Source organism: Ptychodera flava, chromosome 4, assembly GCF_041260155.1.
Source record: "Ptychodera flava strain L36383 chromosome 4, AS_Pfla_20210202, whole genome shotgun sequence".
In the NCBI taxonomy this organism is placed as follows: Eukaryota; Metazoa; Hemichordata; class Enteropneusta; family Ptychoderidae; genus Ptychodera; species Ptychodera flava.
Window position 1 is genome coordinate 12,770,595 of NC_091931.1, and position 25,266 is coordinate 12,795,860.

General features: G+C 39.3%; 1 protein-coding gene across 1 annotated transcript in view; it reads right to left on the reverse strand.

The window, feature by feature from the left end:
* Positions 1–8,227: 8,227 nt before the first annotated feature.
* The window catches only part of LOC139130915 (galactosylceramide sulfotransferase-like), a 17,209-nt gene continuing 170 nt past the window's right edge, over positions 8,228–25,266 (reverse strand). The window contains exons 1-2 of the mRNA XM_070696725.1: positions 24,877–25,266; positions 8,228–12,514 (exon numbers count right to left, since the gene is read on the reverse strand). The exon at positions 24,877–25,266 is cut by the window's right edge and continues 170 nt beyond it. Coding sequence (XP_070552826.1) covers positions 11,007–12,514; positions 24,877–24,952 — 1,584 coding nt within the window. The 5' untranslated portion in view covers positions 24,953–25,266 and the 3' untranslated portion in view covers positions 8,228–11,006. The remainder of the gene's footprint in view (positions 12,515–24,876) is intronic.

A 25,266-nucleotide genomic window follows, 5' to 3' on the forward strand; every position in this document is an offset into this window, starting at 1 on the left:
TATAGTTTTCCAGCCAACTCCGGTTTTTTGTTTAATCACACTTTTGGGAAAAGACACTGAGGGGAGGCTCATCTAATTTGTTTGCGATTAAAAGATGTGAAGACAAGTTTTTATGTCCGGTGAACACCGTAGAACAATATATTTGTTTAGCAAAGGATTTAGGTATGGATCTGAGGAGAGGGCATCTCTTCCGACCGACAACCTCAAGTGGAGACATTGAACAACGCCCTCTAGCATCACAAGTTTCTTATCAGCGCCTAAACTACCTCAAAGAATTAGACATGGATACTCCTCACAGTTGTAGAAGCGCATGCGCTGTAACATTAGCCATGGCAGATACGGATATCAAAAGCCTGGTGCGTCACCTTGGTTGGCGGTCGGAAGAGATGGTCAATTATTATACACAATTGTCAAATATGATGTCAGTCAGGACCCAGCACACTAGTTTGTTGAAGCTGTGAATGAAAATCTAGACACCTTGCAAAGTTATGAACGAGTTTTACGATAGCCTTTGAGCCATAGTATGTGCATATGTGAAGTGTCGATTAATAACCGCTGTATAAATATTAAAGAAGAAAAAACAATTTGGCATAGTTTATCTTGATGTCCTGTTTTGATAGGAAAACTGGTTTCATGAATAACTGATGGTTGTAGCACGCATGTATGAGTGGGGGTTTGGATGAGGAAGAGGAGAGTTATAGGCAAGGGTTTATAGGAATGGGGTTAAGTAGTGAGGGGGATATATAATTATATACATGGTTAATGTGTGAAATGGACGGCCGGAACAATACCCGCATCCCCCAATCCTTAACAATAGGCTATATTCATGAGCGGAGTGATTGGGCTTTAAATATTATATTATTCAAAGCCCAATCACACAGCGATATAATTACGCCAGGTGTTAAGTTCCATGAATATTCATCAAATGGAGAGAAGTATAAAAGAAAGAAGTACCAAGACATGTGTCATTCCTCGCACAGATAAGGGCCAGGCTGCTGCAGGAATGGTATAATAACGTATACGACGACAGAGCAGTAAAGGTACAAGCAAGAGATAAAGATGTGCTGCCCATGCACCCACCCGCCCTTAAGATGGTTTAATCTTTCGCATGGATGTAGCCTCCACAATACCCGCATCCCCAATCCTTAACAATAGGCTATATTCATGAGCGGAGTGATTGGGCTTTAAATATTATATAATTTGCAGCTCCTCATTGTCAATTTTCTTGAAGTAAAGATAACATGCTTTCAAATGACGTATGATGTGACTGTATGATGTGGCTGTACGTGTTAATTTTTTTTAAAACTGCTATTCAATAGGAAAAATATTGATTTTTTTCAATATAAATATGAAAATATTTCAATAAGCTCACTTTGAATATGTCTTTCGACATCACATTTGTGTTTTAAATGCAAATGCCTTTCATTTAATATATCACTCAATAGTTTAAAGATAAAAAATGTATTTAGAGTAGTTTAATGAAATTTATATAAGATTTATGCAATTTGGGTACAGTGCGAATTATGCAAATTAGGGGGCTACGGCCTAATTAAATAGGTCCACATCATCGATTTTCTTAAAGTAGAGGTAACAAGCTTTCAAATGGCATATGATGTGACTGTATGATGTGGCTGCATTTGTTAAAATTTTAAAATACCGCTATTCAAAAGTGGAAATATTGTTTTTCAATATAAATATGTAACTATTTCAGTAAAATCACTTTTAACATCTGTATGTATATCAATTTCGTGTTCTCCATGCAAATACCTTTCATTTGATATATCACTCGATATTTTTGAAGTATGTTTACAGTAGTTAACAAAGAAATTTCTAATTTTATATCGGATTTATGCAAATGGGTACCGGTGATAATTATGCAAATTAGGGGGTTACGGCCCTACTTGGCAGCTCCACATCGTCATTTTTCTTGAAGTAGAGATAATAAGCTTTCAAATGATGTATGATGTGGCCGTATGTAAGGTGGGTACATTAAGTGTGAAAAATGGGTGTGTCTGCCGCTCGCCTATTAGTACTATCATTTTTGACGCACAAAGGCATGTGTAATTTGTAAGTTACAATCAAGCACATGGTCTCTCTTCTTGGAAGAAAACATTGCAAGGAGCTTCATACATTATGTGATCCCTTTGAGTTTACTGGCTGAATGAATAGTGACTCCGCCTTACTCTATAGCTCCAATCGTAACACGTGTAATATTCCATAATTCTGTATAGCTTGGTAAGATAGTTTCTTGTCATATCTGAATGCCTAGCGTTCAACTTATCAACACTGCCCTCGTTTGTGTAATGTCTAGTGTCATTGGTGAGATCTGAACAATTTTAGAGAAATCATATTCCAGTCATTGATAAGAAAGCTTTGTATAGTAGTTTAGATAAGGTAAAGTATTATACATGTAAAACAATTTTCCATTATACCACGACTGAGGTTCGGTCTCGCCTGTCGAGTATCTGCCAACTGCCATCCTGCCCCCCCCCCTTTCCCCTCACCGTTTATCGCGGCAATGCACGTGCACCTGTGGGAGATCGACATGGGACCGTACGAATATTTAGGCCAAAGGAAATCACTTGGAAGAAGGAGAAAATCTTGAAGACGGACAACAGAGGTGAAAAACGTGGGAAATTCTGAATTTCGGTTATAGAGTAGCAGAGGAACGATACAAGATTACATGCCTAATTTGTTATCAGGGATTGGACATTTCCGCAGTCAGTAGGGAGCGTTCAGTTATTATGGCCGGGGTAGGCCGGAAAATTCTTCCTGCGCATCAGTCAAAATAAGTCAAACCCCCATCCATTGCACCAAAAATTTGATGACCCCCCCCCCCCCCGTTTTAAGATGACAAATATTTCATGACACCCCCCCCCACACACACACACACACATTGCTTGAGTAAAGCTACACACACAAACACCTAGGGGGGGGGATAGATTCCAAAAAAAGATTCTCAGATTTTTTCAAATGACCCCCTTACAAACTCACAAAGTGTTAATGTTCAAATTTCCCCTTCTGACTTGCTATAATTTTGAAATTACCCCTCAAAGAGATTTGACAGAAATTAGGTGGATCACAATATTTTTGATTCACTATACATGGTAATTCTATGAGAAAACTATGTAATACTTTTTCAATACAAAACTAGCAATATCTATGCATTTATAGACATTTGATAATTGAGATACGATGTACTTAATTTGAATAGGTTTGTTCCAACTAGTATGTGCATAAAAAATTTGACTTTAGAATTTCACCAAAAATGTTCATCCACTATACATGGGTGTCTATGATAAAATTGTGAATAATTTTTTTCAATGAAAAACTTTTTATACTTGTACATATACAGATGTTGGATTAAATTATCATAATTGTACTTTGATTAAAATATGATGGTTAAGGGTGCATATTATGTGTACAAGAAATTTGATTTTGGAATTTCACTGAAAACATGTTCATCCACTATACATGGGAGTTTATGAGGAAACTATGAATAATTTTTTCCCTATACAAAACAAGCTAAATCTGTGTATTTACAGACATTTGATAATTCATTTTAAAGTATTTAGTTTTTACTAGGATGGTTAAAAGTTGATATGTGTGCAAGAAATCGGATTTTGGAATTTCACCGAAATGTTGATTCACTATACATTGGAGTCTATGAGAAAACTATGAATATTTTTTTACAATGCTAAACTAACTTAATCTGTGCTTTTATAGGTGTTTGATAATTGAATCAATATAAATGTACTTGATTCAAATAGGGTATTTGAAAGTTCAGATGTGGACAACAAGTATGATATTGGAGTTTCATCTACAAGTATAATTTCAAAATTAATTTTTCATGATACTTGTAGTCTACAGGTAACTGTTAAATATTTTCCTTGACAAAACTTGCTATATCTCTAATATGTAAGTAATAGGAATTGTTCATTGCCCTCTGTGAGCTCGATTTACAATAAGACAAGCCTCAGGATTGCCAAGGCAAGATGTTTATTTGACAGATTATTATAGTTTTGTTCAGGTGTACAGTTACATGACTTCAGAGAATGAAATCATGCAGCGAATCACTTTTTCCCAGAATATTTCTAAACACTGAAACTGCTTTTTGACGGGACGGATATTTATGAAAATTAAGTGACCCCACCCTCTGAGCTGTTTGAAAAATACATGACCCCCCCCCCCCCTTTGCAGTTTTCAAATTTAAGGTGAACCCCCCCCCCCTGGATTTTGCCGGCCCACCTCCGGCCGTAATAACTGAACGCTCCCTTATCATTAATGATTGTTTTTGGTAAAATAATAAATGTATCCTCGTAAATAAAGAGAATTGGTATTTTAAAAAGCACAAACTTGTATGTCCCACGGGAAAAAAATACTGTCACGATCAACGTTATGGCATTTTTTGAAAAGAACTTTTGGGCTTAGGAGTGACTATCCATCATCTCTTGTGCTCAAAATTATGAAGAGAGGTTTTTACCATATATTATCATATATTATGTGATGTTTTGTTTCTTGCTAACTTAAAACAATTCAAAATTGTGGTAGGTGTGCGCACCAGAGATCGTTTCGTTGAAATTTTCAGTGTCGTCCGATTTTCGATGCAGTGAGCTGCGTGCTGTAGTGTTTTTAAATCGAGTTTCACGGCGTGATATGGAAATGCGAGCCAATAAAGACAAAACGTTATTGAGTTTAGGTTAGTGTAGTGACATGAAATATTGGTGCTGCTGTCTTGGTAGAGGACTATTGAATAATGCACCCGTGGCAACTTTAGTGTTGATCAAGGCTACTTGATACAGACAGAAATTCTGCTTGTATAAAGACAAAACAGGCCCTGCCAAGGGTTGTAAATGAGAGCTAACGATTGGCATTGATCGACTGTACACGGTATATAACCATGCCCATGAGAGTATTCCCACAGAAAAAACATGGCGATGACTTGTCAGTAGCTTCGAACAGTTTTTATGCAACAAACTGAATGTTAATTGCAGGTCTACTTTCCATGCTTATATAGATCGATATTTTTTTTATCACTCAAAGTAGAACGCCAATCTTTGAGAAAGTATTAAAAAGAACACTTGTCCTGAAGATAATCGTTATTCAATTTCATAACAGAACAGTAATTTTATCTCACTTGCCTAATTCAAGAAGAAATTATTCGGAGAATTGAGGCACACTGCCAGACAATAATTCAAGATTAGTTTATTGTTATTTAAACATTGGCTAATGACTTTGGCATTGAATACTTCCTTGTGATTATTGTAAATGATATATTTGCATGTATGGCTCTATATAAAGATGACAGCATATAACGAAGAAAAGCATCTCTATGAGTGATCAACTGACAGTAGGAAATATGAATACCAAGACACTGTGCATTCTAGTTCTGTTGGGCACCTGGACGCTTGCTGCGGCAGGCGTGGCCTCCAAACGCGACGATAAGCGTGACACCGCTGATCTGGAGAGCCGATTGACAGCTCTGGAGGCAACTGTGATGGGGCAGGGTCAAATGTTGACTGATCTATCCATGTCCATGATGAACATACATCGCACTGTCACCGCCATTGAAGCTATGATTGAACAAGCCAATGAACAAACAATGGTAACTTTTATATTTTTATTTTACTCAAATTTGGTCAAAATTTGCCAATAGAACAGTTTACTCAGGACTTAGGTTCTGGAAATGTGATCGATGTTGGATTAAGTGATAGCGTTGAAGGGTCATTGCATAGGGTTACAATGCTTTTTCAGTTTTATTGTAACGGAGGAAAAAGCTAAAGTAGCACAAGCATTATTTGCGCGCATGAAAACGGCTTTTGGCCGAATTTCTTAACACACTGTCGATCTTATGAGTATGTCAGCAATATCTCACAAAAATTACACGAAATAGATGATCTGAAAAGCTTACATGATTTTAGTAGTCTTCTTTTGTAATCCTTTTCAAGAAACCGTTTACTTTCTTTAAATAAGAAGCTTTTGGAACTATATAGGGATAATTTCATGGATCTGGGCATAATTGATGCCATAGTACGAAAATGATGATAAAGTGAATGTTAAAAATTGTTTACGTGCAAAGTATTATAGACAAATCAAATTTTATACTGGTTCGTAAAATTGTCTCGAAATGGTCCAAATGATGTTCATGTGGTCATGGGGTTGTCTTTTACACTACGATTGCAATACCATATGGTCAACCACAAAGGCACTTATTAGACAGAGACTTCACTTTCTACTTTTCTAGAGACATTTGTTTTTATTGAAAACCTTAATAGCACACCTAGCAAAACAGTTCCTTTCGCCTCTTTACTTTCCCTCTCGGACAAATATAAACGGATGGAGTGTTTCTTCTTCTGTTTTCCAAGCTTTCATAGTTTATCGGTTATGTGAATCTCTCTCTCTCTCTCTCTCTCTCTCTCTCTCTCTCTCTCTCTCCTCTCTCTCTCCTCTCTCTCTCTCTCTCTCTCTCTCTCTCTCTCAGGCACTCGCGAATCAGCTGGTCATGGAGCTCACACAAGTCAGTCATATGATCTTGGGGGAAATAAAACATAAGAAGTAAGGAAACACAGAAGAGAATTGTAAAATCGTACATTCATCAATGAAGACAGACGACGATGATCTGAACACCTAGAGTAGACGTCACGGAGAAGAACTCGTTGAAAGTTCCTGCTGAGTCGTTTTTTAATATTGTGTTTTGCTTTTATGAATTTTGTGATGAGTAATTTTTTTCGGAGTTTTCCTGACGGAAAGTCCTCGGTGTTATTGCCATGAAATAAAGACGCCAAGTCTCGTGTTGTGTGCCACAAATCTCGCATGTTATTGTAATTGCAAAATCAGATATTCTGTGATGGAAGACATATTGTTGGGACGAAATAACTTTTCTAACCCACAGGGGCCCGGGAATTATATTCTTGTTTTACGCGCCGCGAGATCGATGAACAGAATATATGTGGTTTCTGACAACGAAATGAGTGGCTGTTATTTATCGGTTAAGGATGTGTTTAATAACAGTTGACTTTTAACGCAAGTTCTTATGCCCATTCTCACTATAATGTTTATCTTCTCACCAAAGCCGTCTGTAGGGACATTGCAAGGAGGTGGGGGTATCAGGTGCTCTTTCTCTGAAATTCGTTCTGAGTCAGGAGGTAGCTGAATAATGTTCGAGGTTCAAATTTATGGCATGCTATTAAAGATTGTTTGCCGGAAGCCTAAATGGAAAGGATACTCGTTGGCCAACTCTTCCTCGGACTTTAAAGTAACTTGAAGTAAGTAATCAGCTTGATTCGATCCATGAATTCATCGCTTCGCCTGTTGATATTCTGCACGTAAAGGCGTAGTTCTGCTTATGGCTTCAGAAATTGAATTTACAGGTTCCCAACAGTTTGTTTTATTTGTTCAAATTCATGATCATACTCAAAACTTCTAGTACTTTGACTTTGCCCTCGTGTATGTATGTATGTATGTATGTATGTATGTATGTATGTATGTATGCATGCATGCATGCATGCATGCATGCATGCATGTATGTATGTATGTATGTATGTGTATATGTATATTATGTATATTATGTATCTATGTATCTATGTATGTATCTATCTATGTATGTATCTATGTATGTATCTACGTACTATGTATGTACCGTATATATGTACTATGTGTCTATGTATGTATCTATATGAATGCATGTGTCTGTGTGTCTGTGTGTACGAGGAATAATATTGTTTGACATAATGACACTATTTCTGAATCAATGTAGGACTGCAACGAAAGCTTCGCGTATAGTGGTCGCTTGGCAGATACCTTCAACACATATTACAGTAACTCAACGGTGAGAATTCAACGGAAATATACGATCGGGCTATATGCTATAGATTATTCTCGCATTTAGTTTACCAATGTTAGTTTTAAGGATAATGTCTCCGTATCTACACTGCCTGTTTCAAGGATGACATGTCACATAGTTTTCTTTATACATGTTTATAAAGGTTTATGCAGGGTCTACATCTGATTTAATGCGTCGATGAATGTGTTTAATAGATCGACACACTGTATGCATAGCTGACTGCAAATAGATACCCCAGCTAATTTAGTATTTGAATGGAAACACTCTCATTGATTATGGTGGTGAAAAGAGAAGTGTCGAAATTATCGAGCATATTTATGGAGGGATGCATGAAACTTCGTCAAGGTTCAACATCTCAAAGATGGGTTCCATCTGACACACATTGATTCTTACGTTTTCATTTATTTATCGATCAAAAATTTATCCTAATAAGATCATCTATGAAGAAACTGCAATGTACTGAATGCTGAGACAATGCGAGGTAGGATGACAGTAAAGTTTAAACATACGGAGATGGAAACAAAAAATAATAACAAGAGAAAACAGACAAATAAAAAAACCCAGATATTTAGATGGCAAAAAATCAGCTGACTGCAGAAACCACATCCACATCTTATTTGACGCTGGCGTATTTTGGAGAAATTTATTAGGAATAATTTGGAAAACAAAATGACTGCAGAGATTGAGGCAGGATGATTTTAAAGATCTTTGTTCTCACAGATGGCGCTGTGAAAAGAATCTTGATGAGCAAAGAGCTCATCGTATCCAAAAATTCAAAGGGACAAAGTCACCATTTTGAAAATTTTTTCTCAATTTTATGTTGTTGTTATAGAAATTAGTCATACTGTTCGACATCTCAAATATACTCAACTTGATGAAATGTTTTGCAAAATAAGCATCGGAAGAATCCGCATCGGGAATAGTTTTTAGAAGATTCATTTTTCATCTGGTGTGTTGCTGGAGTGAGCTCATTTTGAGGTCAGTGGAGTAAAGAACAGTGTCACTTTTGTTTCTGCGAAAATCGGAAATGTAGGCCTAAGGTAGGATGCGCCTCGGGGGCAAAAATTCGGGCTTTCAAATTTTATCAATACTCTTCTGATATACCACTTGTGGGGGTTCATTTTAAAGCTCTTGATGAAAGGAAAGTTTTCACCTTCTTAGTTTTTTGAGAAAAAAAATTTTCCCCGTAGGGTAAACACGAGTATGGCGGCCATTTTGAATTTCAAATATCGGGAAATCTTAGGTAATCTGTCTCTCTAGTACCAAAGTTTGCACGGTGACCCCTGATTTTTATTCTTGCTTTGGTAAGAGAATGATCGACAGTTTCATTGAGGAAAATTTGAGCAAAAGTGTAAGTCTTTCACTTTGGAGGCGCATACTACCTTAACCCTTCCTCACGAAGTTAAAGGGTGGGGAGGGGGAAGTAGTCCCGTCTGCGGCTGCAGAACTTTCGTTTTTGATGAACATTGCCTCTTCAAAGAAATTAGCCTTCAATGTCGTACAAATATGAAGAAAATTCAGCATTTTATGCATGGTTCACAGTTCACCACTTCTGTAGCTTTGCAATCATTACAAGACCCCGGGTCCCTTTGTTCAGTTGAAGCCCAATTTTTAAACTTTGAATATGCTAAAGGACCGAGTTTTGTATATTGTATGGGTCCAATACGCGCAGCCGCAGATGAAACCCCCCTCACACTGTCAGAATGTAGCGGCCATTCTAAATGTCGTAAAATCAGTAATTTGAGATGATTTGTCACTCAAACCCCGAACTTTGTACCTTGATCCCCGATTTGAAGACAGGTATTACACTTATTGCGAACTTTCACCTGCTTTCATGAATAAGAAAGTGAACATCTTGATCTTATAGAAGAAGGGTAACGATGACGTAATTATAATCTGATAGCCGTAACTTTTGATGTACATTTTTCCATCAATTTTCGTTCAATTTGTAGACTGATTTTCTTGTTCTACTCCCAATCATGCCCGCCGACAGTGTAGCGTTCGACCGACGCACGCACACCTATACGTCCATTGTTAGTGTGAATGACTGTTTTCTGGCCATGGACAAATTCAAAATTGGTTTGTTAACCATGACAGTGTATACTGTACACAGTGCAGATCGTATGTAATGTATAATATTTACAATGCTAATACTCTGTACAGTAGTCCAATGTACAACTGGTGGAGGAAGTTCTAAGTGGGAACTGAATTATCACTAAAAATATTACCTGAACCGTTACAGCTACTGTCTTTATATTACGGCGGACTGACTGTTTCCTCTTCCAGAACAAATCACACTCTTTTGTTTTATTGGTGCGCTTAAAATGAAAATTGATGAAATTCCGGGTAACTATTCCCTGAGAGACATGTTCGGATCAACTGAGTTCTGTAGTGGTCTGCTTTTCATGGCGTCTTGCAGCGTTGTCGACATCCGTCGTGTACGTACACAGTAAAACGTGTCAACTTGTAGTACAAATACGAATAAATAAATAAATAAACAAATAAATAAATAAATTGAACAAAGGGATGCCGAATAACAAATAAACTTTACTATATGAAAAGCGCAACATGGGTATAAAAAACCATGTTATCAACACGCATGCGATTCGTATAACCGGATCTCCCTGATAAAGCTTTTGTGTAATTCGTTAAGTTTTGATTGAAGATGATACGCTCTCCTGAGTCAATATAGTGCAAATCTATATTAAACACGATTGGAACTAATTTGGGATAATTGGATTTTCATATTTTTCAAATTTCTCAAAAGTGTTTCGTGCCATATAGCTGAATGTTGCGATATTACAAATTACTCATAAAAACAAGAGTGTAACTTAAAAAGAAATCAGATGAGCTTACATTTGCATGTCAAAACGACCTTACTTCACCATCCAATTATACCAAATTAGTTCCAATCGTGTTATTATAAATTTGGCTTGTAATGACCTTCTTTAGGAGTTCAAAAAATGTCAATTTCTGTTCTATGTGAAACATGAAAATCATAGTGGGAGTTAACCTTCTTCTGAAAGAGTTCTACAGTGGAGCATGTCAAAGTCAACGGCTTTCAGAATCTGTATCGTGCTGAAATTTTTCTCCATAGATTTACCGTCTCCCACTTCATAACAAAGGTAAGATGATGTACGAGCACGTAATGATTCTGGTTAATTTAGTAAAAATCGTAGTCGTACTTTTTGTCCAAATGAATGCCGTTCTCGCTATCGGGCCTACAGCTCAATTTTGAGTCCGGCAGGGAATGATCGTAGTGACGAGCGTTTTGCAAGAGCGCCATGTATCTCCGTCGCAATTCTAGTTCGCGGTCGATCTCGTCGTTAAGGTCGTAAGACGCCTCGTCGTCGTCATCGTAACAGTCCAGATAGTCGTCTCCCGACCGCCGATCGCAGACAGCGGCGAGGCAGCAACTCATAAAGCAGAGCGCCAGGAGGCAGAGAACTATCACCCAGACCCAGACAAACACCACTCCGCTGCTCGGCCGGGTGAGGTTCGCGGGAACTGGGCGGGACTGTCTGTGGCTAAACTGTGGCGGAAGCCACGGCTGTCGCCTCTGTTTCTCGCGAATCAGCTCGGTGTATTCCATATCTCCGAACCAAAGATACTTGCAAAACGATCCTGCTCCACGTTTGAGCACTAATCTCTCCTCTCGGAAGTCGGTGATGGCGCGATAACGGTTTGGAACGATGCACCGTTGTTTTACAAGTTCTAGTTCCCTCCTAAACTTCGCTAAATCTTTTTCAAAGTTTGGCCCGTAATCCCTTATTTTAGTCCAAAGAGAGCTGTTAAAGTGTTCATAAAGTTTCAAATCTGCTTTGTTCCAATCTCGAGTCTTTTTTATCAAATCCCCGCTCATTCTATAATGCAACGTCCTGCCTCTGATGGAGTTTGACAAATATAAAATATTATCCATATCCCAACATAAAATATTTTTCAAAACAAGTAGCGATTCGTCAAAATACTCTGTTATCAACACCATACGGAATTCCTTGGAGAGAGCCTCGATTTTAGCGTCCACAACAGTGTCGTTGTCATGGAAACGATGATCTAAACCTAAGTCGAATATCTGCCCGTTTCTCATCTGCGTCCAAAGGTGGAAGTCTCTCCGCGAGGTCAGGTACTTCTGGGGGTCGTCCATGAACTTCGCGAAGGGGTTTTTGTATTTGTCGAGCCGCAGTTGCTGCGCCATCTTGTAATATCCGAACGCCGACTCCAGTTGGGCGGTCGGGTCTCGCAAGATGGTGATGTACAAAGCGTTGGGAACAACCTTCTCCATCTCGGGTCGATAGTACCGCGCGTGGTTGGTCAGTATGCTGTAGTGTCTCGACGGCACGGGTTTGACCATCATCTGGTTGAAACGCACTGTAGGGGAAAACGTGTGACCGTTGATGGGAAGAGCAAAGTTGACACCGTTCAGGTAGCCCCAGCGCTGTATAATCGACGACAAAGTGGTACTGGCAGTTTTGTGAGTTTTAATGTAAATTATCCGTTCGACGGAAAAGCAGAGAGTCAATAATGGTTGTCTGGTCGCATTGATCGACGGCCCGATGAATATCAAGTATACGACGGTGACAGAACACAGAATGAGGAAGACCAACTTCTTCCATGTCAGAGAGCAACAGCAGCAGCAGGAGCGCCCTCTGGACTTCTTGACTTCATTCGAATCTGGAATCAAAATGAATGGTTGAATTATTATATAGAATTGCCAATATATAGTATGCATCTCGAAAAACGCGTCTGAATGATACCGAACACTTGTTAGGGTAGAATACACAATACAATAACCAGGTCTTTTCTCTGCAATGATAAAACATCGTCATTACGAATAATATTTCTCTGTGAAGATAACAACACAAAAAGCAAGCATGAAAAGTGTAGAAGCATTATGTTCGCACTTCCTCCACTTCCGAATCTAAACAATGTGCATGTCTTACATTGGCTGCAAGCCATGACGAAATATGTACCCAAGGACTTCACTATATCCTGTATTATCAACAACCATAATTAACGTAAATGTCGCCCCATCGAGCATAGACATTATTTTTGAAGAGTCGAGAATTTCGAGAGACTCACGTACGTACGATGTCCAGCTGCATGGCTGATAGGGATGATAGCATGCCTGCGAGATAGTCCGAGGCTATTGACCTCCCTAAGGTAATCAACACTGAGAACAGCTATGCTTACGGTAATCGCACACTTTTCCGGACATTTTCATTCGTGCGGAATTCCAACTTCAAAATGACGTGACTTTGTGAGGCATGGATGAGCGAAAAGTTGAATATTACAACGTTATATCGGACGAGCGCATCAAGATATAATGTTTCATGTATATAGGATATATTCAACGGTTCTGCAGAAACCGATATGTAAACGTGTTATTTTACTCCACAAGAACAATGATCTAGCGATGGATAGACGTTACGATTACGAACGTGCAACAACGCTGTCGAGCATATAACAAGGTAATGAGTGACTGGTGTGCACTCTCCACAATCGTTTTACTTTCAACAGCAAAAAATAGCCGTGAAAAGCAAATTCCTGGCCATTTTAAGAGGCATTTGCCATAAAGAAACTCTTTTCGGATTGACATTTAACGGCCAAATACCTATTGCAATGCATAGTTATGGTAAACTCATGACGTAGTGTGACGTAAATGTCTATTTTATGAACGCTGCCTCCAGAGACTGCATTTTCATCTACGGCGTCCGTGGTGTAGTAGAGTCTTCACGCCAAGCTGAAGCACTTCTATACATGCTATGCTATAGCATATAACATCTTCTATACTGTCATGATTTTATAAACATGCTTTTTCGTTCTCACCTGTGACTATTTGTGAGACTTATATACAGTTTGGAATTTCTTCAAATATTGGCAAAACGACTTTTTAAAAATAAATATGAATAATTTTGCTCATTTACGAACTGTGCCCAACTGTGTACCAACTTTAAACAAATCACTTCTACCGAATCTCTGATTTTTAACGATTTAAAGAAAACGTTATGTATGTATGTATGTATGTATGTATGTATGTATGTATGTATGTATGTATGTATGTATGTATGTATGTATGTATGTATGTATGTATGTATGTATGTATGTATGTATGTATGTATGTATGTATGCATTGATTGTGGACATATGGATAGATGGATATCATCGTTTCACAGAAGACGTGTCATTTGTATTACTACCAGCAATGGTAAGTTTACTAGTAGGCTAGTACTGATGATGATGAAATTATATTAGTATTCTTGAAAGGAATTACATATGAAGGAACTCCTATATACGACCGTCTAATTAGATTACCGCCACTCATCAACAACGCCTATTTCCGTATTACAACTTTAATTTCCAAAGATGGTGTATAATTATAGAAAATTATTGCACCATAATAATTGTGATGAGAATTAAAATTCTGATTTCCAAAGCCCATGGAATCAATATTAGCAGTGACAATTAAGCGAAACGGTCCGCTATCATCCACGTTAAAATATTTCTTTTAGTCATGACACCCCCTCCCCGCCACCGTTAATGGAGATGTAAGTCAAGGGTTACACACACTCTAAAGTAATACTATTTGAAAAGCCTCAATGGTATGAGATTTCGACAACGACTCGAGAGCACTTATTTTGTATTCCCGCTAACCTAACAACTTCAGCTTCAATTTAATCAAAGGACAAGCGAAACGCTCTGACGGGCCGGGCTGCCACGCACATGTAGGGCACTCAGCTTTAAGAAATATAAATCTGATGAGCTGAGTTGATTGTGACTAAAAAGACTTTCTTTTACATCGTTGTGGCTAGGCTAGGAGTCTGCTCTTACACTGATGTGACGAGAGTAGAGAGTAAAATGTATTTTCACTGAATAGTTCTGGCGCCGCCGTTAGTAAATTTTGACTCAACCTCTCAATGCTAAATTGCGTCGCTGAGTAGGACAGACTTTGCCAAAAGACGATATTAGTTCTCAACACCAGGTTTTTACTTGGAATACACGTTCACAGTTCACGAATAACACTATAATTAACATGATATTCTCCACACGAAGAAGTCGGCCGTTCAAGTTGAATGCATTAAATGTCGCCAATAATTGTTTTCATGTCATGGTCCATATGTGTGTCGTAGAACGTAGTTGTGTCGACGTTGGACTGAAACAAGGGGGATAACTTAGGCTGTTCCCAGTTCACAGTCATTTTAATGCCTCTACTTTGAAGAAACAATCTTTGGAATCGTCGACCGGGGGACGCAAAGTACCGTGTTTCTTAAAATTTTGTAACGTCATACACAAAGCACTGTGTTGACGAAACTAAGACACTGTATAGTAATGCGCCAGTCAATGTAAACCCCCCCCCCCCCCCCACCTCGGGGTTTAGTGGGGGATTTGGAAATTAGTCCTGTGAAATCTGCCAAATGCCCCACCCCCTGGGGCAAGACAATCCGGAAAATCCCCACCTAAACCAAGTAAATCCCCCACATACGAGGGTGGGGAATTTGTAAATTCCTACACACAACCACTCTTTGGAATTTTCATTTCATGTCGTAAACAACCTGCATCAATATAAAAAGTTCATGTTCAACTTTAGAACAATTTTTATCATTTAAAACAGGGTTTTGTGACATTTATGCTGTTCACAAATGTGTATCACAATCAACACAAATAGATCCAGGAAAATAACATACTTTTCGCATTTGTTTTTCAGCCACTTATACTGTGACCAGATAAAAGTGTTGAGGTGTCACAGTCACGTCACCTATTTTGGAGCAAGAATTTACAATATTTTTCAGTCTAGTTTGCTTGTATGTTGTCAGGCATAAACATATTTCAGGCTAGAACAAATGATTTAATTAGATCAAAACACCAGATGTATCACACAAGACATGTCGCCTCAATAAACTAATTAAAGCTGATAAACAAGATACATGATGTCCAATCTCACAAGTGCAGCTTTTTTGTCTTCTCGCTCTCATGTTACAAGCACAATGACACATTCTACATCAGTCATGCACTGATTTAAAACAAGCAGAGGAATGAAAATTCATAATGATCCGTGTTTATTCATCATAAAACACGGCAGAAAGATACTGTGTAAAACTCAACAGAACAGATGATCAGAATGATCACACTGATGAAACAGAACTGTTTCCCTAGCTAAATGGGTCATCATGAATAAATTTGATAATACATTTAGCGGACATAAAAAGGAATTCCGTCGTGACCGAACATGTTTTCCAAATACACAAGCAATTTAAAGGGACAAAGTCGGCCATTTTTCATGAATTTTGTTTGATGTGAGATACTACTTATATTGTTTGACATGTCGAAAGATACCGAAAGAATGGCTGACCATGCTATATTCGACCCCGGTTTTAGACACGATACATGCAAACCATCACGAAATGATGAATTAATGGTCATGACCATTAATTCGTTTTCGCGATGGTTTTACTTAATTTGTATAAAACTGGGGTCGAATATATGTATGGTCACTCATTCATTCAGTATCTTTCAACATGTCAAACAAAATAAGTAGTATATCGCATCAAACAAAATTCATGAAAAATGGCCGACTTTGTCCCTTTAAGCTTTATCAAAAATAGAGTTGACCCGGAGGTCTTTTTAGTGCTGGACCATGTCGATGACGCATCGTGAACACGTATCCGAAATATCACGCTCACGTGGGAAAATGCGGGAAATTTTGCGTATGGTATGTTCAGTTTTCCAAAAAATAAGAATACACGGCGGATGAAAATCGTTTATTTAGTTATCGATATTTAAGCCATCAATCACAAATATACTGTCATACACACCTCTGAATATTGCTGCATCGCGTTCATCAATAGCCAGTTGAAAAGCTGCTTACCGGCCCACATGGCCTTCACAGCCACCTTTCGCCATGCTACCGCTCTGAACAACAACATTCCATTACCAGGGCCTGAAAATTTCTGTTTTTTCCCACTGGTCCCAGGACCAGTGACCTGGTTTTTTTTTTCACTGGTCCCAAGGTAAAATCCACTGGTCCTCAAAAATTTGCATAACAATACAAGAATGATTCATTTCTCATACTCATGTTATATATGCATTTCTATCAGATTTGCTTGGGATTTACATACAGCATAAACTGCCAATCTTTTTAATACAGAACACACTGCATAAACATTACTTGGTAGTTTTCTCAAGTTCTTGTACACACATTTGACATGTTTTTTACTATTGCTATAAAGTTCACTTCATTTTCATAATTGCCCAGCGGTTGATTCTTTTCCATTTAAATTTTAAAAAATAGGTTGAAAACACCAAATATCTGAGAGGGACTTCTTTTTCCTTTGATAGCAATAGCAAATTGCCATTACGCAGTTTTGACAAGCTAGGCGGTTCTTGTTAAGGTCAACTACAATCGACCTAGGGGGTCTTGACTATATAAAGAATTCAGCATGGTGACCTTCTAAATTCAGAAGCTTGCTTGCCGCGGACGATCGGAAAGTTGTAATGAGACTCCTTCCAGAGAATTTTACTGCAAAATACTACTTTAATATACAGAGATATAATATTTTCACACAATTTTGGGGTTGCTGATATTTTTAGCTGAGGCTATGGTCTGGTTTTTACCACATTAAATTTTACATGTAAAATGAGTACGTGGCCCGTCACTTGATTTTTGCAGTGCAGTGGCTAGTGGACGCACATCGCCTGGCTCATATCATGAATCGCAAACTGTAATAGAGTAACTGATTTTCCTTTAGAGTTTATGTTGTGATGAAAGAAATAGACTAAATTTTAAATGTTTGATCGACGCGATAATTATTGTAATTTTGTACTTATAAGACGTAGTCTCTCAATGGAATGGGCTCTTGGTTTTAGTGTAACTGGCTTTAGTGCGTCTCTGCTACCTCCATGGTTTCAGTAACTTCGGCATTTTTTGGGGGAAGTAGTTTCTAATTTTTCGTCAAAAGACACTAGAACACAATCTGGGAAAAGCACTGGACATTCCCTTGCAAAATAAATTGGCTCCTTTTTTGTATTGGTCTGCGGACTTTTTAGGGGTAATTAGTACTGGTTCGGGATAAAAACACTGGTCACAGTCGTTTGGAGAGCTATTCAGCGCTGGGACTATTCGCCCCATAGACGAGTGTACAGAAGTGAGAAATACTCGCTTCTGTACACTCGTCTATGGGGCGAATAGTCCCAGCGCTGAATAGCTCTCCAAACGACTGTGCACTGGTCCGGGACCTCGGGTAATTTTCAGGCCCTGCATACGTGCGCATGCGTAGTTATTTACGAACATATTCTGGGCCTGTCCGTCAAAGGAATAGGGGGATCAAAACGAGGCAATTGCCCCACCCCCTCGGGCACAGTTTCATGGCACACACGGTCTAATCCCCCACATTTTTCCCGTATCGCCCGAGGTGGGGGGGGGGGGTGGGGGTTTACATTGACTGGCGCATAAAATGCTTTAGGGAAACGAATGAGAAAATTTCTAGGGCAGTGGTTTAAGCACCGTTTCTAATATCGGAGGATGGAGAGTTCGAGGCGGCGCGTTGTACCCTTGAATAAGGCACTTTACTCGTCATTGGCAAAGGTGTAGTCGGCACTCGTCCTATAATTGGGACTGTCCATCGATGGTTGATGTTAATAAACAACAACAAAAAACACAGAACAAACAGAAAATAACAATCGAAAATGATAAAAAGTTACAGCTATTGTTTCTTGAACCATAGACCCTTCTCGAGGGTCTATGCTTGAACGCAGCACAAAATCCACACGTATCACACACGTCTCTTTCAAATGCAGATCTAACAGAGAATACGGCGACGGTGCATTCACTTTGCCTATACATACCCTGGTGAGCAAACTCGCCCGCACGGCATTGTCCGCCCATCGCTTTCATTTGGTCTGTGTGTAGTGCCTGACAATCTTGGGTGTATTGGAAAAGATTATCGGAAGCGCAGTCACGAAGCTACTGTCTCCGACTGAAAGGAAGCAGGTTGGTCCCACATAAAACATCGTGATCTGCGTGACCAGCGGCGAAGTCTTAATTTTAACGGGTTAGACTGCACTGAGTAAATTCTGGCTTTCAGAAAATTTCTAATCTCCTGCGAGTCACTGATCAGCTTTTCGTATTAAGTCGGAAATTAATTCCCAGGAAACGCGTGTAGGGGTTTTATATCTTAGCGCTTATCAAATTCTAATAATAATTCTAAATGTTTAATAGTCAACGGAAAATGAATTGCTCGATATTTAACTATAGCGATACACTTTCGCATGTTACGGGATCCCCGCTCAGACAATATAGCGTTGTTTTCGAGGCTGAGGACGGTACGTCGCAGTTTTCACGTCTGCGTTCTTTTCTGAGAATTCATCTCAGATCGGTGCCCATAACATCTCAATATAGGCCTAATACTAGATCGGCAGAGATACAGGCAGGTTTAGAGCAGGCAGGCTGTTACATGACACTACCGTCACTGTCGAGACTGTCCCTGCTCGCTTCAAGGTGAAACGGTTATTTTTCGGTGGCAAATTTGAGTATTCTTCGCTCGCTCGAAGCTCCCGCCACGTAAAAATGAATATTCTGCCGATTTAGGAACACAGTTACTCATCTGACGGGAATTACAATAAATACGTGTGAAATTCAGTCCAATCATTAATCGTAATAATTCCAAATACCCTGTCAATAATGAAGCAATTTTGCATTGAATCGCAAAGAGCGCTATTAATTTGTAATCTTCACGACTCCTGTAGTGAACAAAATTAGGTCAAATTGTCTATGGTGAAATACACATGGACAACAATAACGCAAGGTAACAATAGCAGGCACAGGGAATGACTGGAACATTACAATTGGTCAGTTCTGTCGTGTAAGACAATGCAAGACTGAAGCTCATTGGTTGTGGAGAATAAGTCTACGAGTCAAGCTACTTGTCCTTACGATGGCACGAACTTAATGAGAAGATATTTCATGTATATCAGTGAGGGGAAAGAGGTGGAAGAATTTACAAGATGTGACGGCGGGGGAGGTTTTCCGACAACCGACGATATTACATGGATTTTAAACAAACGAGAAAACTATAACTTGTTAACGTGATAAAGTTATGCGAAAAGGTTCTGTCGGTAAACTCTCTCTCTCTCTCTCTCTCTCTCTCTCTCTCTCTCTCTGCCAATTACGAAGCAATATAAAGACTCATTTCATCATTCATGAATGTTAATCAGGCGATTGGGATTCTTGATGGACTGGTTCACCACAAAGCATATCAGTTTTAATAACATCATGAGCACCAATTTTCAATATTTTATTTCAAACGGATGTCAAAGCAGTGTGGGTAATCGTGTTTGAAGTGACCTTGAAAATGACAAAGGTCACTAGGGAGAGCATGCGTTATCGATCGACACAAATTCAATTAGATCACTTATACATCAACTCGTTGATGATTGGAGCATCGATTTATCTCAGTGTCCCCGAATTCGGCTTAGAATAGCGTTTTGCACATTTGGTTTTTTTCATTGAAGGTCAGCGTATGTCTTGATTTGATGACGTTGATTTTGAACAAAATCGACGTGCTGAAATTCGACGAGCCATCACTGAATGCTGACAATGCAAGAAGTCATATTCTTTCAGTGGAGGTAAACCTTTCCAAGGCGTAAAATTCACATATTTGCATCTGAATCTTGCAAGGGGAACCACACAGACCGAACACAAACCGTTTAGACAGTAACCGAGTCGGTCTCTATCAAAACAACGCCTATAAAGGAGTGTGAAGGGATTTGAAAAGCCAGACGAAGGTGACTTACTTAATTGTAAAATTAAATCAAGATGAAATATACATAAAGGATGTTGTTCGTACATATGAGCGCACTCGGTGACCTTGCTCGCTTGGTGTTTACCTCGATTACGATAGCTACTCGTGCATGAAACGTGAAATCTACTTTTTTCCCCGAACAAGTACGTAACTTTATTATTCCTCGATTAACATCCTGTTGTTGGCATAAGAGTGTGCATTCGCTTGTATGTATGTATGTATGTATGTATGTATGTATGTATGTATGTATGTATGTATGTATGTATGTATGTATGTATGTTCATTCAATATTTAGGCAAAAAATGTGTGTTGCCGTTAAAGCCCCAGTAATGCTATAACTTTTGAGATAATTTCATAATTTTTATTTTAAATGTGTAACATAATTAATTGTTCTTCTCCCCAAAGAATGTTGATGTATTCAGCTGGTCAACTCAGCCCCATGGTTGTAAACTGCATTGTTATTGTTGAAAAGTGACTTATTGGTCCGGACTACAATGCAAGTGTAATCAATAAAAAAGCATTTTACACATTTGAATGATAAGTTGATAAGCTAAATAGTGGGCGTTTCAACATTCTTTTTGGAGTAGAATAAGAAGTTGCAATTGATATAAGAAATAAAAATAATGAAAAAAAATCATCGAAAGTTAGCATTACTGAGACTTTAACATGCCTTGGGGAAATAGGTCGAAAACATGATTTTTTTTATTTCTAATTTGAAGCGACCAATCAGAAAGCAGCAAAATTTGACAAAATCAATCTTCAAGCTGATTTTTTTTTTAATCCGGAAGAAAGGTTAGAGTCTGAGGAATTAAATAGAGTGGGCAGGGTTACCGGAAAAACACATTATTTTTTATTTAGCATTTGATGGCCACTACAATCTAATTCCGTGCACATGCCTCGAAGATAGAAGCGGATTTCAGATGTGAACACGTTAAGTGCACCACAAAAAACATCAGTAAGCAATGCATTTTTGTCATGCTGACCAACTCTATCCTGGTCGGTTAAAAACTCCATCGTTTTGTAATCGACAGAACATTAATATTCGATTGACGACGAATGACGTCATGGTTTCCAATTTTGTTAAAGTATACATTGGAAATCAGTGTTTTTCTCAAGATTAATTGACATTCAAAATTAATTTCTGTGCGCATAATCTTTGTCTATCCTCTTATATATTTTAGAACTCTGTCTTGGAAACGCCTAACACTTCTTGCGCAGCGAGGCTCTGTAGTTAATATGGGACCAGCCTCCAAAGTCTCGGATTCGGTGTCATTGGAATTACAGTAATTAGGTCTAGTATGGGCCTATATTCAGGAACGTGTGAAAATAAATAATGGAAACTATTTGCTTCATTTTAAAGTGATCTAATATGTCCTTATTTAATTTAATGGCAATATCAAATGCCAAAACGTATTCGTTTTGACAGCATTCGTTAACCCGGCGTATAAAACGTAACCAGCCTATATGTCATAATCAAATTGTTTCAAGTAATTGGAATGCAACTTTTCCTTTCCCTGTTTAACACCACGTGCGCGTGTAGCTGTGGTGTTTTCACCTTCCTTTTACGGGCTGATTTTGACTCTTACGACTTTTAGTGGTGGAGGGGTATTACATATTAAGTCGTAAAACACCACAGCTATAGACCCACAGCTGGGTCGCACGCAGCTTCCAACATACTGCCAAATGATTCATTGGATTGGCTTCCGCATTACTTGACAGTACAACACATAAAATTACGTAAATACGAGGGCAATCGTGAAAAAAACAACGGACAGTTAACAATAGAAAGTTACTGCTTTGTGCCCACAGCTGCAGATGCTCGCAGCGTTGCTTGGATAGTCGATCGAAGGCCCCCGAGATTAAAGTGTGACGCCCACGGCCGAAACTTGGTAGTAGTATACATGTACATGTAACTACTGCCGAGGTTCGTTCGGTCTTAGGCCTCACACTTCGATCCCGGGTCCGGGCGTCGATCGACTATCAAAGCATCAGAAGCGTGGAGGTACAACAATTTTTGTACATCTATGATCAAAGCAACGCTGCGAGCACTTGTGTTTGTGTCCACAACGGACAGATACAAATCAGTTACAAACAGTAGGAGAGGTACAGGGAGGGATGTGAGAGTCACATGTTACAAAACATGACTGAAATTATGAGTGCAGTTGAATATGAAAGAGAAGATAAAGACTGAAACGGACAGACTGACAGACAGGCAGAAGAAGGAAGATCAAAGATCCTATTCACATTGTTTTTCAGCGATGTCATGAGTTCAAACTTGGAACTGTTTAACCTTTCCGATGTACCTTGGTTGTTTTTTCTCACATCATATGTCTGCTTGTTCATCAGTTTTGCCGGTAATGCTAAGCACAGAATTGATGATCGTACTGTACTTGACAGTTTGATATGTGGACATCTCCTCATGTCGATAATGTGGGTCAATTGTATCAAGTCTGCCTCGCGGAATCGCACCACCAAAGCGAATCCCGTCTCCATGGGAACCAGAAGCAAAAGTCTAGAGGACGTTTGATCTCCAGTGAAAATGATCTGACCTTAAATAACCCAGCGACATGGATATAACGTTCGGTTCAAAACACAGCGGGACTTTGGGGAAAGTGGACTTCAGGAATTCAAAACATACATATGTAATATGGCTGACACATCGTTTCACTTACACCGAAACCCAACGCACGCACTTTAGTGTTCCGTAATGCAGCCGTCAGTGTAATCGTCGAGGGACCCCACCTTGGGCGATACGGGACAAATGTTGGGGATAAGACCATGTTTGCCATTAAACTATGCCAAGGGGGTGGGGCAATTGCCTCGAATTGATCCTCATAGACACCTTCACAGACAAGCGCAGAATTTGTGACTGTCCTGATGGGGAAATGTGGGGATTTACATGTTTTAGGAGGAAATTTTCCAGATTGCCTTGCCCCAGGTGGTGGGGCATTTGACAAATTTTATAAGACGAATTTCCAAATCCCCCACTATGCCCCGAGGTGGGGGTTGACATTGACTGCCGCATAATAGAGGCTGACTTGGTCACAAGCTCCGCACGTACATGGAGGGCGGCGGGCAATGACATCCTATAGTTGTCACGCTGCTCGCTTGGATCGCCGGCGATAAAAATCGCATCAGTCGCTTTGAATATGCATTTTATGTCAAACACAGACGTATTGATTTTGTTGTGGGACGCCGTTCCTTCATAAGTGACAGAGCACAGGCGATCGTTGTTAGACTTAAAGGGACCGGTCGTCCTTCCCATGCCTGACACCATGTCATATCTCATAGGGCGGGTGGCCGGGGTACCTACATTCATGAGTCCGTGTGACGTACAGCTGTTTTTCGTAACGCAAATTAGAATATTTGTGAAAGATTATAAATATCAAGTTTACATAACACATCATCATTCGTCCTTAGATTTCGTATTCGCGTCATATGGTGCATATGGCGTCTACATTAGGCCTAATTCATCAACATTTTTTTCTCCCCGGCCCTTACCGCCACTTAAGTTAGGCTGGCATGCTGTTTATCTTCCTCATCGCCATGGTCATGCGTGCCTCACCTCATTAAACTCGTGTGTCTATCTCTTTATATTCTCCCTTGCGTTCCAATATCCGTCCTTGAACATTGTATACACCACTAACGATTATAATTTTGATCAGCATTTCAAAATGTGGGCACAGGATGACCTTAAGACGTATCAAACCATTGCGGTCGTGTGTTACACAAAGAAGTCATCTCCGTGAGCGGGTGGGTTGCTTGGAGATCTATATTTTTATGATCAAAACGCATTTTTAAATGATGACCATATCCTCTGTGCGATGACCTTTCCGAATATACATGTGATATCGTCTAGCATACCTAAGTTACACCACACACAGAGAGAACACATACAAGCAGATAACCTAAAACCTTTGTCAAGTTACCAGGACACAAATGTTAAATTGAAAAAAAGATGGAGAATTCAGCCTGGAGGTGTTATATTTCCAGAATTTCTGCGAGGCGTTTCGTTAGTATATGGACACAAGTATGCTTTAAAATCCGAGGAACTGACAAAAGACCAAAGAATGACGCCTCATCTTGAACACATCAACGTGACGTCTCGTTAAATGACAAACATAACACATTCTAGATGTTGGTGAGAAGAATAACAGTGACCTTGAATGAACGCAAATCGAACCGGACTGCGTTTTACAGCGACACCAGTCAAGGTTCAAGAATATACATCATACATACCAGATACTGGGTCGTTGCGTAGTTTCAGGGATGCCCCGTCGTAGTCAGAAGATTGAAACTGTCGGAGTGTCCCCATTCTGCCGTGGAAGTTAAGATTATCACTTTCAGATGTCGAAGGAGCGTCGATATCCTCCAAAATGTTTCACTCTGGATGTGTTTTTTCCCTCAGCTTTCTACAGCCACGGCCGCTGCTCCTTTACATGGCGACGGTATTAGATTCCGACAGCCACTTGGAGACGCTCACCGTTGACGGCTTGGCCCCCAAGGTACGTATGCAGGATTGTACATGATGCTCAGCATCGATATTCCGTCAGCAGTCGCTCGCTCGTTAATGATACACGCACCCGAGTCTCCATGGTAACGACGGATCGGCAAGGTTGTCACCACCAT